Source organism: Epargyreus clarus, unplaced genomic scaffold, assembly GCF_041222505.1.
Source record: "Epargyreus clarus isolate Ecla_fem2 unplaced genomic scaffold, WU_Ecla_fem_2.2 ptg000016l, whole genome shotgun sequence".
NCBI classification, from domain to species: domain Eukaryota; kingdom Metazoa; phylum Arthropoda; class Insecta; order Lepidoptera; family Hesperiidae; genus Epargyreus; species Epargyreus clarus.
In genome coordinates this window covers 2,670,144-2,683,354 of record NW_027332224.1, presented here as the reverse complement: position 1 = coordinate 2,683,354, position 13,211 = coordinate 2,670,144, and the positions used below count along the sequence as shown (strand labels likewise).

The 13,211-nt window shown below is 38.2% G+C and overlaps 2 protein-coding genes across 9 annotated transcripts in view; one reads left to right on the top strand and one right to left on the bottom strand.

Annotated features, from left to right (window-relative positions):
- The window catches only part of Rbcn-3B (WD repeat-containing protein Rbcn-3B), a 185,362-nt gene that overhangs the window by 121,659 nt on the left and 50,492 nt on the right, over positions 1-13,211 (top strand). The window lies entirely within an intron of this gene.
- On the bottom strand, positions 8,150-9,250 carry LOC140748575 (uncharacterized). The gene is made up of 2 exons (XM_073081399.1): positions 9,147-9,250; positions 8,150-9,024 (listed from the first exon to the last, which is right to left on the bottom strand). The coding sequence occupies exons 1-2, from the start codon at positions 9,156-9,158 to the stop codon at positions 8,281-8,283; spliced, it is 756 nt and encodes a 251-aa protein (XP_072937500.1). The 5' UTR covers positions 9,159-9,250; the 3' UTR covers positions 8,150-8,280.

Sequence of the window (13,211 nt, the reverse complement as noted above, 5' to 3'; positions counted from 1 at the left end):
GTGGAAACCCGCTTTTTTAACAACTGTTTCTTTTAATGAGAATAAATCTTAATTTACCCACCCTATTGAAACTGAATAGTACGTAATGTCGTTCACTAATTCGGAATTGCTGACATTGTCGCCAATGGGTCGCCAATGGGTGCAGAGCCCAGTTTGTTCCATCTATTATTGCAAAATTTAACATAATACAAAACGCACAGTTTCGAGAAATGTAGGATAATTTATCCAATTAACAAGTCACTAATAATTTTGAAACATCATTTCGACATTTAGGCTGACCACACATTGGTTACTATCATTCGCGAAACTGGTAGATTACGCCCGTTAGTAATAATCGATCTATCCATCCTTTTGCCTACCAAAGTTCGAATTTGACAACTCAATTGGTTAAACATTGTTATTAATAATCAACTTTTCCAACTAACAAGTCACTAACAATTTTGAAACATCTAATTTCGACATTAAGGCTGATTACACATTGACTACTATCGCATGAACGATAGTTGCGTATGCTACATTTATCGCTTGAGCTACTAAACAGTTGCTAAAGCCGGTGCCTCAGCAGGGCATCGAATGTTGTTTGTGCGACCGATGGGCGACAAATATTTCATTTTATTTTCATTTTATTTAAAAAAATATTTAAACAGTCAACGCATCTGTATAGATGTCAGTCGCTCGTTTACGCGAGTTCATACTTGCGCAAAGTACTAAAAAGGTTCACGCATTTTTTTGGATGCTGGCCTAGACGCGATGACCACTACTTTATCGAATATTTCAGCCTACTAGAATTGTCAAATTTCGATCTTAATGAAGCAAAAAATAGGATTGTTCGATTATTAATGACAATTTCTGCCCAATATAATGATCAAATCTCCAGTTTTTGCAGGTAAAACGTTAGATTGATCGATCATTAATGGGCGTAAATCAACAAGTCTCGAGCGATAGTAGTCAATGTGTGGTCAGCCTAAGCTTATGAAATCATCAATGATCCGTTGAACTGAGTCAGTCGACCTGATTTACTTATCTTGGTAATTAAAGCTAGGCTAGCAGCAATGTTTTGTGTACAACCACCTGATGGTTACTGATACAACCTCTGCCGCACATGGACAATTTTTTTTTATTTTATAGGAGTAGCACGAATATGCAGTGCACCTGATGGTAAGTGGCTACTGACGCCCATGGACATCTGTAATCAACCCCAAATAGGATTAGATATTCCTGAGGTCGTTCACAGATGCGCCGCTACCCCCGAGGACTTAACTAGATCGCCTAGGAAAAGTATGTCTCCCTTACCACACCCTTCAAACCAGAACATTGCAGCGTTTAACACTGCTGTTGTTAGGCAGAAATAGGTGTGGCGGTGGTGCCGCCGGAGTCGAACCACAAAGGATTCTACCGCCTTGTAAATCTGTAATCCATCCCAGATAAGATAACACATCTGTATACATTGCTACCCATGAGGACTAAGTTGGAACGCCTCAAGTATCTCCCTAGTCACTTACTATTAATTTAATCTGTAAAGTGAAGTGTGGCAGGTGTATACGGCATTTATTTTTTCCCGCTCGTGCGTCAGTACTCCTGTTCTATTTGATATGTATGAGTGATGCAAATTATGCGGCAGTGACCACTTATTTATTTATTTATTTATTTATTTATTTATTTACATGCCAACAGCAACACACACAATACATTATATAGTACTTAAAAGTACACTATAGTAGTATTAATAATATAAGGTTCGTATGAGTGCCAATTATAGGCATGAACAACGTTTACATATTAGTCTGTATTTTTAACAGTGGGACAGTAATGGGTTGCTGATGATGATGATAAGTGCTACTTATGTGCTAAAATTTTATTTTTTAAAATAGATAATGTATCAAAGAAAATGTCGAATTCCTTATCTATATTGCATAGTCGGTTGTATTCGGCGCAAATTCGAGGAAGAGGGGAGTGTTTGAGGATGTTTGTTCTACACGCAGGAATGTGGAAAAGTTTACTAATGTGATGGCGTGGGTACCGAGAAGGAACGTTCAGTTTAACGTCGTTCAGTAGACTGTTGGAAACTATGACTCCACTCAAAAGTTTTTTGAGAAATAATATGTCTGCAAGTGCGCGACGTTTGTGTAGTGATGTCATTTTAAAGTGTTCTAGACGAATATCATAAGTTGCTCTGTGTGAAATATCAGCTGCATAGAACGCCAGGTGTCTTGTGAAAGATCGTTGGATGCTTTCTAAGCGCTGTGAATGTATACAGTATTGGGGATTCCAGACTACAGACGAATACTCAAGTTGACTCCTTACCAGAGCATTGTAAAGAATTATTTTTGTTTTTGGAGAAAAAAACCCTTTGGTGTTTCTTTTAATAAAACCCAGCATTCTGCCTGATTTTTTAATAACAGTATCAATATGAGATGTAAATTTGAGATGTGTATCTAGTGTTATGCCAAGATCTCGGATTTCAGTCACCTCAGACAAATTTTCACTACTTAGGATATATGAAGACTTAATAGGTTTGTGTTTTCTAGTATATTTTATATGGAAACATTTTTTTAAATTCATATTCATACCATTCTCTTCACACCACTTATTAATTCTGTCAAGATCATCTTGCACAAGCTGGACATCTTTTACGGTTTCCACTTGTCGGTAGATCTTTAAATCATCAGCAAAAATAGAGAATTTGCAATTTTTGATGGCTAATGTAATGTCATTTATAAAGACAGAGAACAAGATGGGGCCCAAGTGAGATCCCTGTGGAACTCCAGAGTCAGCGCAATACTCGCATGATTTATATCCGTTAATTGCCACTACGAGAAGTCTTTTTGAAAGATATGAGTTGAACCAGTCCAACAGGGAATTTTGTACGCCAAATTTGCCTAACTTGTTTATTAAGAGATGATGATTCACTTTATCGAAAGCACTGGAAAAGTCTGTGTAGATGGCGTCAACTTGTTGGCCTTTGTCAATTTGCTTCGTTAGATAGGTGACGAGACACACTAGATTGGTTTGAGTAGAGCGTCCACTTCTAAAACCATGCTGGTGTTCGGATAAAGCCCGATCTACGTGTCGCGTGACGATCGGACAAACTAGCGACTCAAATAGTTTTGAAAGACATGACAAAATTGAAATTGGTCGATAATTCTTTGTGTCGTGGATATCACCACGTTTAAAAATTGGAACAATTTTTGCTCTTTTCCATTCGTCAGGAAACACGCCGTCCTTTAGGGATCTATTAAAAATTATAGAGAGTGGTAGGGCGAGAGCAGACCCACATCGCTTTATTAAAACTGGAGGAATTTCATCAGGACCGGCTCCTTTGTAAATACTGAGCTTTTTGATGGCCCGTCGAACATCATTTTCGCTTATTACAATGCAGCATAAGTCGTTCGTAAGTTCCGTATAGCTTGATTTCATTAAATCTGATGACGTCTTGCCAAATACCGAAGAAAAGTTACAGGCAAAAAGTTCAGCGATGTCAGGAGCTGATTTTGCCACGCGATCGTCTAAATGCATTTCTGATGGAATTGTTGAGTCACCGTTTCGTCTATCCTTTATAAAACGCCAAAATATTTTAGGATTTTTTGCGATGTTAGATTCTATCATTGTCTTGTAACTTTTTAGACACATATTTTGTAATTTGTGACTACGTTCACGAAGAATTTCATATTCAAAATTATCGCGTGGGTTTTTATATTTACGATACTTTTTTCTCAATCTATTCTTTTCGGCAAGCAATCTAATAAGTGACCTGGTAAACCACGGTGGGAATTTTGTATTTCTAGGCTTGGATATTGGAGTATGCAACTCTATTACTTTAATAAGATGTTTGTACAAAATAGTGGTCATTTCGTTAACATTTGGAGATCTATCGAATTCAAGATTCCAGTTCACGTTGTTTAATTCTTGTATAATTTTAGTGTAGTCAGGTGAGTAGTAGTTTACCATCAGGTGAACTGCATGGCCTTTTCTACTTTTATATTTAAAAGAAAAAACATATTTAGGTTGTTGTTAGACCAAAATAGGTATGGTGTGAGTGCCGATCGATACTCAATCATAAAGAGTTGTCATTTTCGGTATTTATACTTTGTTGCTGGCACTATATTACAAGGCGTTTGTTTATTTGTCGTTTAAATTCTTTACATGTCTACAAGTTAAAAAATATTTAATATAACATAAATATAGTACATGATATTTTTAAAGACTGTAGCAAACTTTGAAGGTGGTAGAACCTTTGAGTTTGCGGAGGGACATAGGTTCCCTCTGTGTGTTCTACTGGCTTTACAATAGTGAGTGTTCCGAGGAACTGTTGCCTACGTCACCAGATCAAACAGCATTCCTCCATTGCGCCACTCTCCAACGATGAAGTTCCATCCACATCAGCAGGGCTCGTGACGGTCCTCCACGTTTCGGTTTGGACAGACGTTCTTGCCACGAACTCCCCGATTCCCGGAGCGCTATGTCGTGGGGCTCTTCAAAAAGGTGCAAAAAGAGCTCTTCTTCAAAGCGATGAATTGGCGACTCCTCTGGTGTTGCATATGTAGGCGGCGTCGACTACTTTCCATCTGGTAGCACGTCTGCTTAATCGTTAGGTTAAACAATAAAAAAGCCTTTGGGGTTTGACTCCAGCGGCACTTTCGCTAGACCTATTTTTGCCTAACAACAGCATCTGTGGCCGAATTCAGGTGGGATTCTGGCCTTGTCTGGAGTTGAAATGTTATAATAAATAAATACGCCAGAACCATTTTATGAAGTGCGAAAATAAATAAAAAACGGCGGGGACTTAGCTGCCAGCCTTATCCTTTTACATCTGACTTCCCTTTGTCGTTCAGTTAATGTGCAGTGTAGTTATATACATAGTGAACATAGTAAAAGGCAGTCCTTGAGTACGGAGTGTCAAGATGTTCCCGTGCAAATTGTAGAAGATAAATGTCAAACGGTGTTAATATGTCACATATTAGGCCCTGTACCCTTACCATGAGTTTTTACGTTTTGACAAATATGACTGTTTTGGTATTTGTTTACGTATTGGCCCATACTATTTCCAATCAGCGCCCCTAGCGGATTGTGTCAGAGCTTGGAAATAGTATGGGTCAACACGTAAACAAATACCAAAACAGTCATGTCTGTCAAAACGTATAAACTCATGGTAAGGGTACTGATTTCAAATATTGATGGCTGAGTTTATAGTTAATTGTATCAGGCGATATTTTGTGAAATCCATGTTTTATTATATTATATTATATTAAAGTAGCAGACGAGCATACAGTCCGTCTGATGGTAAGTGGCTACTGCCGCCCATAGACACCTGTAATCAACCCCAGATAGGATTAGATATTCCTACCTGAGGTCGGCCACAGATACGCCGCTACCCTTGAGGACTAAGCTGGAACGCCTCGGAAAAATATGCCTCTCTAACCACCCCCTTCAAACCCAGAACACAGTAGCGCTTAACACTGCTGTTATGAGGTAGTAATAAGTGTGGCGGTGGTGCCGCCGGAGTCGAACCACAGAGGGTTCTACCTTCAAAACATTTCCAACATTGGGAGATATACTCTTATTAAAACAACAAAGTATAACCAATTAAAATTTATACCATTTATTTTTAATTTCGTTTCCTCCTCTTTTTGTGATATCGTTGCATCCTTGTCAATTTCTTTTCAGTTGACAACAATTAGAAATATGGACACTATATTGGCCGCAATAGTTATTATAGGCACTCATAGCACTATTTATTTAACGAGTATATCACCATTTATTAAACGAATATAGTATATTATTTATTAAATTTAATATTTTTATGGAGCTTCAATTTTTCCGTGACAACGTCATTTTTCTTTCACTCATTAAATTTATTAATCTGACGTTTCAAATAAATACTAGGTATACGAAATGGTAATAAATAATAACATTTCCTTTATACATTCAGATAACATTAAATGTAATTAAAATGTAAAGTTATAACCGGTTAACCATTTCCGTTTTGAGTTGCATCAGATTTTTAGGGTTCCGTAGTCATAGGGTAAAAACGGAACCATATTACTAAGACTTCTCTGTCTGTCCGTCTGTCACAGGTTTCTATCTCCTGAACTGTACTAGATGACACTTGAAATTTTTACAGAATACGTATAATGGTGGAATTTTTAACAACAAATACTGAAAATTAAAAAAGCGTAAATAAATAGGGGTCGCCATACAAGAAACCGTTATTTCTCGACGTTTTTCGCTTTATCTATTGACTAGCTGACCCGCCAAACTTTGTACCGCCTCAAAATCTATTTATCAAATATATTTCATATAAAATATAGCCTATGTTACTCGTGGGTAATGTAGCTTTCGAATGGTGAAAGAATTTTTAAAATCGGTCCAGTAGTTTTTGAGCCTATTCATTACAATCAAACAAACAAACAAAGTTTTCCTCTTAATAATATTAGTATAGATAATAGGTAGTAGGTAAGGTAATGGATAAACAGTACCCTTAGTATGAGAATTAACGTTTTTACAAAAATGACTGTTTTTGTATTTGTTTACGTATTTGCCCATACATTTTCAATCAGCGCCCCTAGCGGACTGAATCAGAAATGATTGGAAATGTATGGGAAATATGTCAACAAATACAAAAAAAAACAAAGATTTTTGTCAAAACGTAAAAACTCATACTAAGGGTACTGTTCAAATTTTCACAATGAATTTATCAGTGGCTGCTATAATAACAAATGCTAAAATAAAATATAAAAATGTTGGTAATACGGAACCCACAGTGTGCGAGCTCGAGTTGCACTTGGCCAATTATTAGCCAAGGTGACGACATTTTGTTATATGTCAAGTGATTTTATTTTTAGACAAAGAACACAGCCCGTGTGGTCATAATTGGTCATTGGATACTACTTTTTATGGCCCACTGTTGGACAATGCTGGGAAAATTCTATCTAACCAATGTTTTGCCTGTCTAAGATCGATTTTTGGTAATTCCTATTCGATAATCATTTTTCGAGCTTTGGTAGAAAAAGAAGGATGGATTGAATATCAATAACGCTAATCCGTGTTGAATGTATGTAAGCCTCTTAAGTCCGACAAAGTATAACGTGCCTTAATCTAACGTATTCACCCACCAATGGTCACCCATCCTACTACCAACCCGCCGATATTGCCTCACTTAGACCAGTTACGAACTCCATAAGTCGCGGGGCGGCGCGCTAGGTAATCTAGGCTAATAAGTAATTTATCTATAAGATACAATTCTATAACAACATATTTCTAAGAATTAGTTTACGTAGTGTAAGTAAGACAGTAATGTATGTTCTAGTTTTTCTTTGTTAAATAAACCCAGATAGGGATAGATATTCCTCCGCCGCTGCCCCTGAGTAACCCCTGGCAAGTGGCTACTGCCGCCCGTGGACATCTGTAATCAACCCCAGATAGAATTAGATATCCTACCTGAGGTCGGCCACAGATGCGCCGCTACCTCTGAGGACTAAGTTGGAACGCCTCGAAAAAGTATGTCTCCCTTACCACACCCTTCAAACTAGAACACAGCAGCGTTTAACACTGCTGTTGTGTCGCAGAAATAGGTGTGGCGGTGGTGCCGCCGGAGTGGAACCACAAAGGGTTCTACCACTTTCAAATACCTACCTACCTTTACATGTTCTAGTTAACTAACAAGTAGTACGTGATTGCAAATAATAATACATTATGTACTTATTAAAATTGATTTCGATTATTAAGGTTTTTGTAAGGTGCGGTCCACTTCCGTGATGTTTTTTACGGCAACAGGCAAAAGTGATCCAGTCCCAAGGTCCCACACAACCCATTTCCGCTTCTCTACCGTGTATAATTAATTATTTACGACGAAACTGCTCTAAATTATATTTATACACATAAATTACACTCAAAGTGGTGCAATTTAAGGTCGAAAATGTCAAGCTGACATTACAACGTAAATATGTACTAGTTATACCCATATAAGTTAACTGCTGACATTTAACTACGAATACGAACAAAGAAGTGGTCGAATTAAGCTTTAATGAGTTTTATTCTCGTTTTCATTACTTTTTATATCGAGTTTATAAAATTGTTATCTTATCGCATCGATTTAATCGACTTAACGTCTTCATCGACCTACAATTACAAAGGAAATAATACAATGCGCTTATGTATTTACTATTTCATTTATTCACACATCCTCGCCTCAAATTTCCTGTACAAAAGATTTTAATTAAATAACATTCCAAACATTTGAGTATTAGATTTGTTTTTGGTATCTAAGAGGGCTATCACAGTTTACCATCCGTGCGCGATGCCGTGTCCGTGAGCGAGGCCGTGGGCGAGTCCGTGCGCGGCGTACGCGACGGGCGCGTGGACCACGGGAGCGGGGTGGGTCTGCGAGAGCGAGGAGGTCGCCACCGAGGTGCTGCCGGCGTAGTGGCCGGCCAGAGCGGGGGCGGCGTACGCGGCGTGACCACCGACCAAGGCGGGAGCGGCGTAAGCACCGTGACCGGCGACCAAGCCAGGAGCGGCGTACGCAGCGTGGCCAGCCACCACAGCGGGGGCGGCGTACGCGGCATGACCTACCACGGGAGCGACGTGGCCAGCCAGCTGCTTAGCGAGAACGGGGGCGACGCCAGCGGCGGCACCGTCCAACTGAGCCTGGGCGGTCTGCACGGCATCTACGGCCTGCCAGGAGTGGTCTTCGGCAGCGTTGATGGCCTGTCCCTGCAGTTCGGAGGCCTGGTCGTGGTATTCGCGGGCGGCGTCGGCGGAAGCGCGGACATGGTCGGAGGCGACGACGTGGGCGTCGATGGCGGCACCCTGGATGTCACCGGGGGAGATGGTGGGGGCGGCGGGTCCGACGGCGTGGGCGACGGCCAGAGGGGCAGCGTGGGCGACCGCTAGGGGAGCGGCGTGGCCGACGAGCCCGTGGGCGTAGGGCGCAGCATGACCTATGAGGCCATGGCCGTAGGGTGCGGCCAGCAGGGCGCCGGAGGGCGCGGCTGCGGCGCAGGCGAGGAAAGCGGCGGCGACAATCTGCGAACACAAAATCCACATTAAAATCGTTGTCCGTTCCGTTCGGTGACGTCACTGCACACAACACTTCACGTAACACAAACGCTAGGCGCTTTCCCAATCGGCTCAAAGGTTCAACTAACCAGAACTCTCATCGTGCACTTCTGTTGTAGACTGCTCGAAGGCTACTGATTGCTCTCATTTCGCCGCCGCGGGTTTTTATACCCGCTCAAAGCGTGGTGTGAAACGGAACGCGCTTGAAAAAAGTAACTGGTCTCTCTCAAGGGCGGGAAGGGTGCAGGAAGCAAGGCATTTTTGACAGACACGAGTTCGGAAAATAATATGGACTTACTAAATGACGTTGGTAACTTTTTTTAATCGTAATGTTATGTCAATTTTCGATCGTTCTGCCGTTAAAAAATAAGGTGGCAGTTATCCCGAATTAATTAGTGTTTGATTAAATAATTAGCTTCGAAGCAGATGTAGGACAATGTAATTGGCCGTCCAACACACTCATGAAAGTATAATTAGGCTTGAAGAATACATTAACATGACATTATGTGCTTCGCGACGCGTATGTGATTTACATAAATAAATAATGAAAGAAAAAACTTTTTCGAAAATATTTATGATCGTACTCGATACTTTGAAATTTTTGATAAAATTACCTACTTAAATATGAGTACAATTAAAAAGGTGTTACACAATATTTCATAATATTTCCTTGTTAATTTTCGTCGATTCCACAAGGGTTGATTTCGAAAAAATTCTTCCTAAATGGTATAAAAATTACCCTTTCTAATTTCAAGTTTCCATTATTAGCATTTTGGGTGTGGCAATTATGAATCAGTCTGTGATTGGATAGACATTTATATATATACAGTTCGATACTTATATATAATGCCGGATATGAGCTCCAAGTCCATACTCCACTGCTTATGGATTAAGTTTTTGAGAACTTCCTCTAAAAATCGGTTTAAGTTTTTTTTCTGTTAATCTCGATAGCTTCTCAGTTTTTTATAGTATCTTCAACTTAAGAAATCGTTCTCGTGGGAATTCATAGACATAGTCTACCACGCTGGACCACTTTGTCAAGGTTGTGTTGCCCATTTATATTACATAAAAAGTAAAAACACAAATAAAATTTCAATTTCTAAACTAATAGGAATTCCAAAGGCTCTTGATAGATAAGCGAACGCGGCCATCTTGTCCATTGATGACGTAATTCCGGTCTCAGATCCGCATATCCGCTAAAACTGGCACTAGGCCACGGTTTCCGATTACACTAAACCTGAACCGTATATAGAATTGGTTATGAGTGTTATGACCATACATTATATTCTAAACACTACATAAAACACTATATAAAAAATGTAAAATGTAAATACACTGTGGTGTATTTACTTTTTACATTTTATATATGTATATATATTTTTATTATTTAGAAGAAACAGTCGATCATACAGTCCACCTGATGGTAAGTGGCTACTGCCGCCCATGTAAATCTGTAATCAACCCCAGATTAGAATTAGATATTCCTACCTGAGATCGGCCACAAATGCACCGCCACTCCTGAAGATTAAGCTGGAACGCCTCAGAAAAGTATGTCTCCATTACCACACCCTTCAAACCAGAACACATCAGCGCGTAACACTGCAGTTATTACAGAAATAGGTGTGGCGGTGGTGCCGCCGGAGTTAACCACAAAGGATTCTACCACCTTCAAACTGTACTTTAATTATGAAAAGATAAGACAAATTTTCCTTAAAAGAACACATTACAAAGCCTCCTACCGACTCTATAATAAACCCTAATGCGTATATCGCAATTGACTGTCATATTATGATACAATGCAATAAGACCCTTAGGAGCAAAGCAATAAAGGGTATATTTGTGAAGTAAGGTATAACTGAATGTTTCAAACATTAGGTCAACGGTTGGTTGAGTCGCTCGATGGCCAGATTAGCTTGACCTCTCTTATCTAATATAGAAAAATATGTTTGTATGTGTAACCTTAAATCATAGATTAGTAAAGATTACTCACTCCTAACAAGAAAATGGACCCAGTTTTGAGAATTGAAATAGTTGCGTAAAAAAGTTTTGCCACGTCTCCGTGCTAAAATGTCCCTAAAATATTTGAAATAGTTATTTATTTATTATGTAAATTACGCAGTATTAGTTATTTATTCGTAAATTTTCTCTAAAAATGTTTTTATTTGTCAAGAATTCAAAAAAAGAACTTACTAATAAGCCGTTTGTGGCTTCATTCAATTTCAAGGCGGCGAAGTATCTTTACTAATCTATGCCTTAAATATAAAAATTACAACGATATGTAAATTATGTCTTTTGTAATACAAATAATTACTGACAAAAATGTATAAAATTAAAAAGATTGTTTTTATTTATTCTAATTCTAATTCTATTAACTCAAAACAATCCGAAATTATTTATTTTAGATAAAAAAATAAAACATGAAATAATAACTAAATAACATTTTCAAAGCCAGTAGGACTGCTACCTTTAAGTTTTTCATAAAATCATAGCCAAGTGTTTTGCTTGAAGCATGTGGCACAGGGGAGATAGTTCCATGGCTATGTTTTTACCATTCATGCATTCTTATTTATTACTTAAAATTGATAAAAAAGTAAAACCAGTATATACACAAAATATTTTTGAATAAAAAAGAGGTTAGTTATATTTTGATGTGGTTGTATTCATAAAATATGGGATAAATTTATATTCTTACCATTTCCTTAGAAATTGAAACATATTGAAAAAATATTTCTGCATAAAATACGTATTAACAAATTCTGACACAGTTTTCACTATTCAATAAACCTACACTTCAAACAAAAGAATCATAAACCACTTTAATATTTCTAACAAATAATATATTTTTAATTAAACACCACACGCAAGTGAAGTCGGGTGACACTCTAGTATGCATATAGATATAATTATGCTTTGTTTGTTTGTCTGTCACGCGATGCCGAGGTATTTTCGCACGGTATTTCGTAAGATACACAGTCGTGCCCCCGTATCGTAATTTAGTACCGAAAATCTTATGTATGTGAGAAGCTTGCATGGATATCTTATTATTGTTTCTCTGTATTTTATGTAATGGATATATTAAACGAGTTGGCAGTATACCTGATGGTAAGTGGCTACTGCAACCCATCGATATCTGTCATCAACGCTAGTTAAGATTAGATTCCTAACTGAGGTCTGCCTCAGATGCGCCGCTATTCCTGAGGACTAAGCCAGAACGCCTCGGAAAAGTATGTCACCTTTACCACACCCTGCAAACCAGAACTAGGCAGCGCTTAACACTGCTATTATTAGGCAGAAATGTGTGTGGCGGTGGCGCCACCATAGTCGAATCACAAGGGGTTCTACCACCTTTAAATTACCACTTTCAAATTAGGACCGTCTCTATACTATACTCGTTTAAACTCCATAAGGTTTTATCCTGGCTAGATAGGTACATAAATGATGTATTACCATTTCCTTTTTCGGTATAGACTTTTGCGTACTCATAATACTCATATCAATGTTTTATGTAATAGTATGAATGTACTCATGTATTATATTTGGTTTAAATGCACGTACGCATAATTTAATTAGAAAATACATAATTATAATTTATCCCAAAAATATGTCACGTATTTACAATAAAATTAAAAAATAAACAAATCATTTAAGTGTAACACATTTTCGACCAACAATACTAATAGGTCTTAATAAACTGGACGCATAGCTGTACCGGGCGTAGGAAAACGACCTTTACAACAGGACCATGCTCGACCAGTTGTTAGCATAGCGAAATATCGTAGATATAAGGACGCGTTCGATTGTGGACTTTCGTCACTTTTACCGAAAACTAATATGCAATGGTTTTGTAAAATGATGTTATCAATTCGAAATTAAGGAAAGCTTAAGACGTCCGTGGATTTATTTGGTCTATTTGATGGAGCTATTTGAGTCTTAAAGGAACTATTGTTTATTTTTTTTTCAAAAATCGCTTGCAGCCTTGGGTTGTATATAATTCGGAAATATAGGACATTATATAACTACTAGCTGACTCGGCAAACATTTTGTTGCCATATAGATAAAAAATGTTAAGGGTGAACATTATCACTTAGGGGTATGAAAAATAGATAGTAGCCGATTCTCAGACCTACTGAATATGCATATAAAATTTGGTGAAA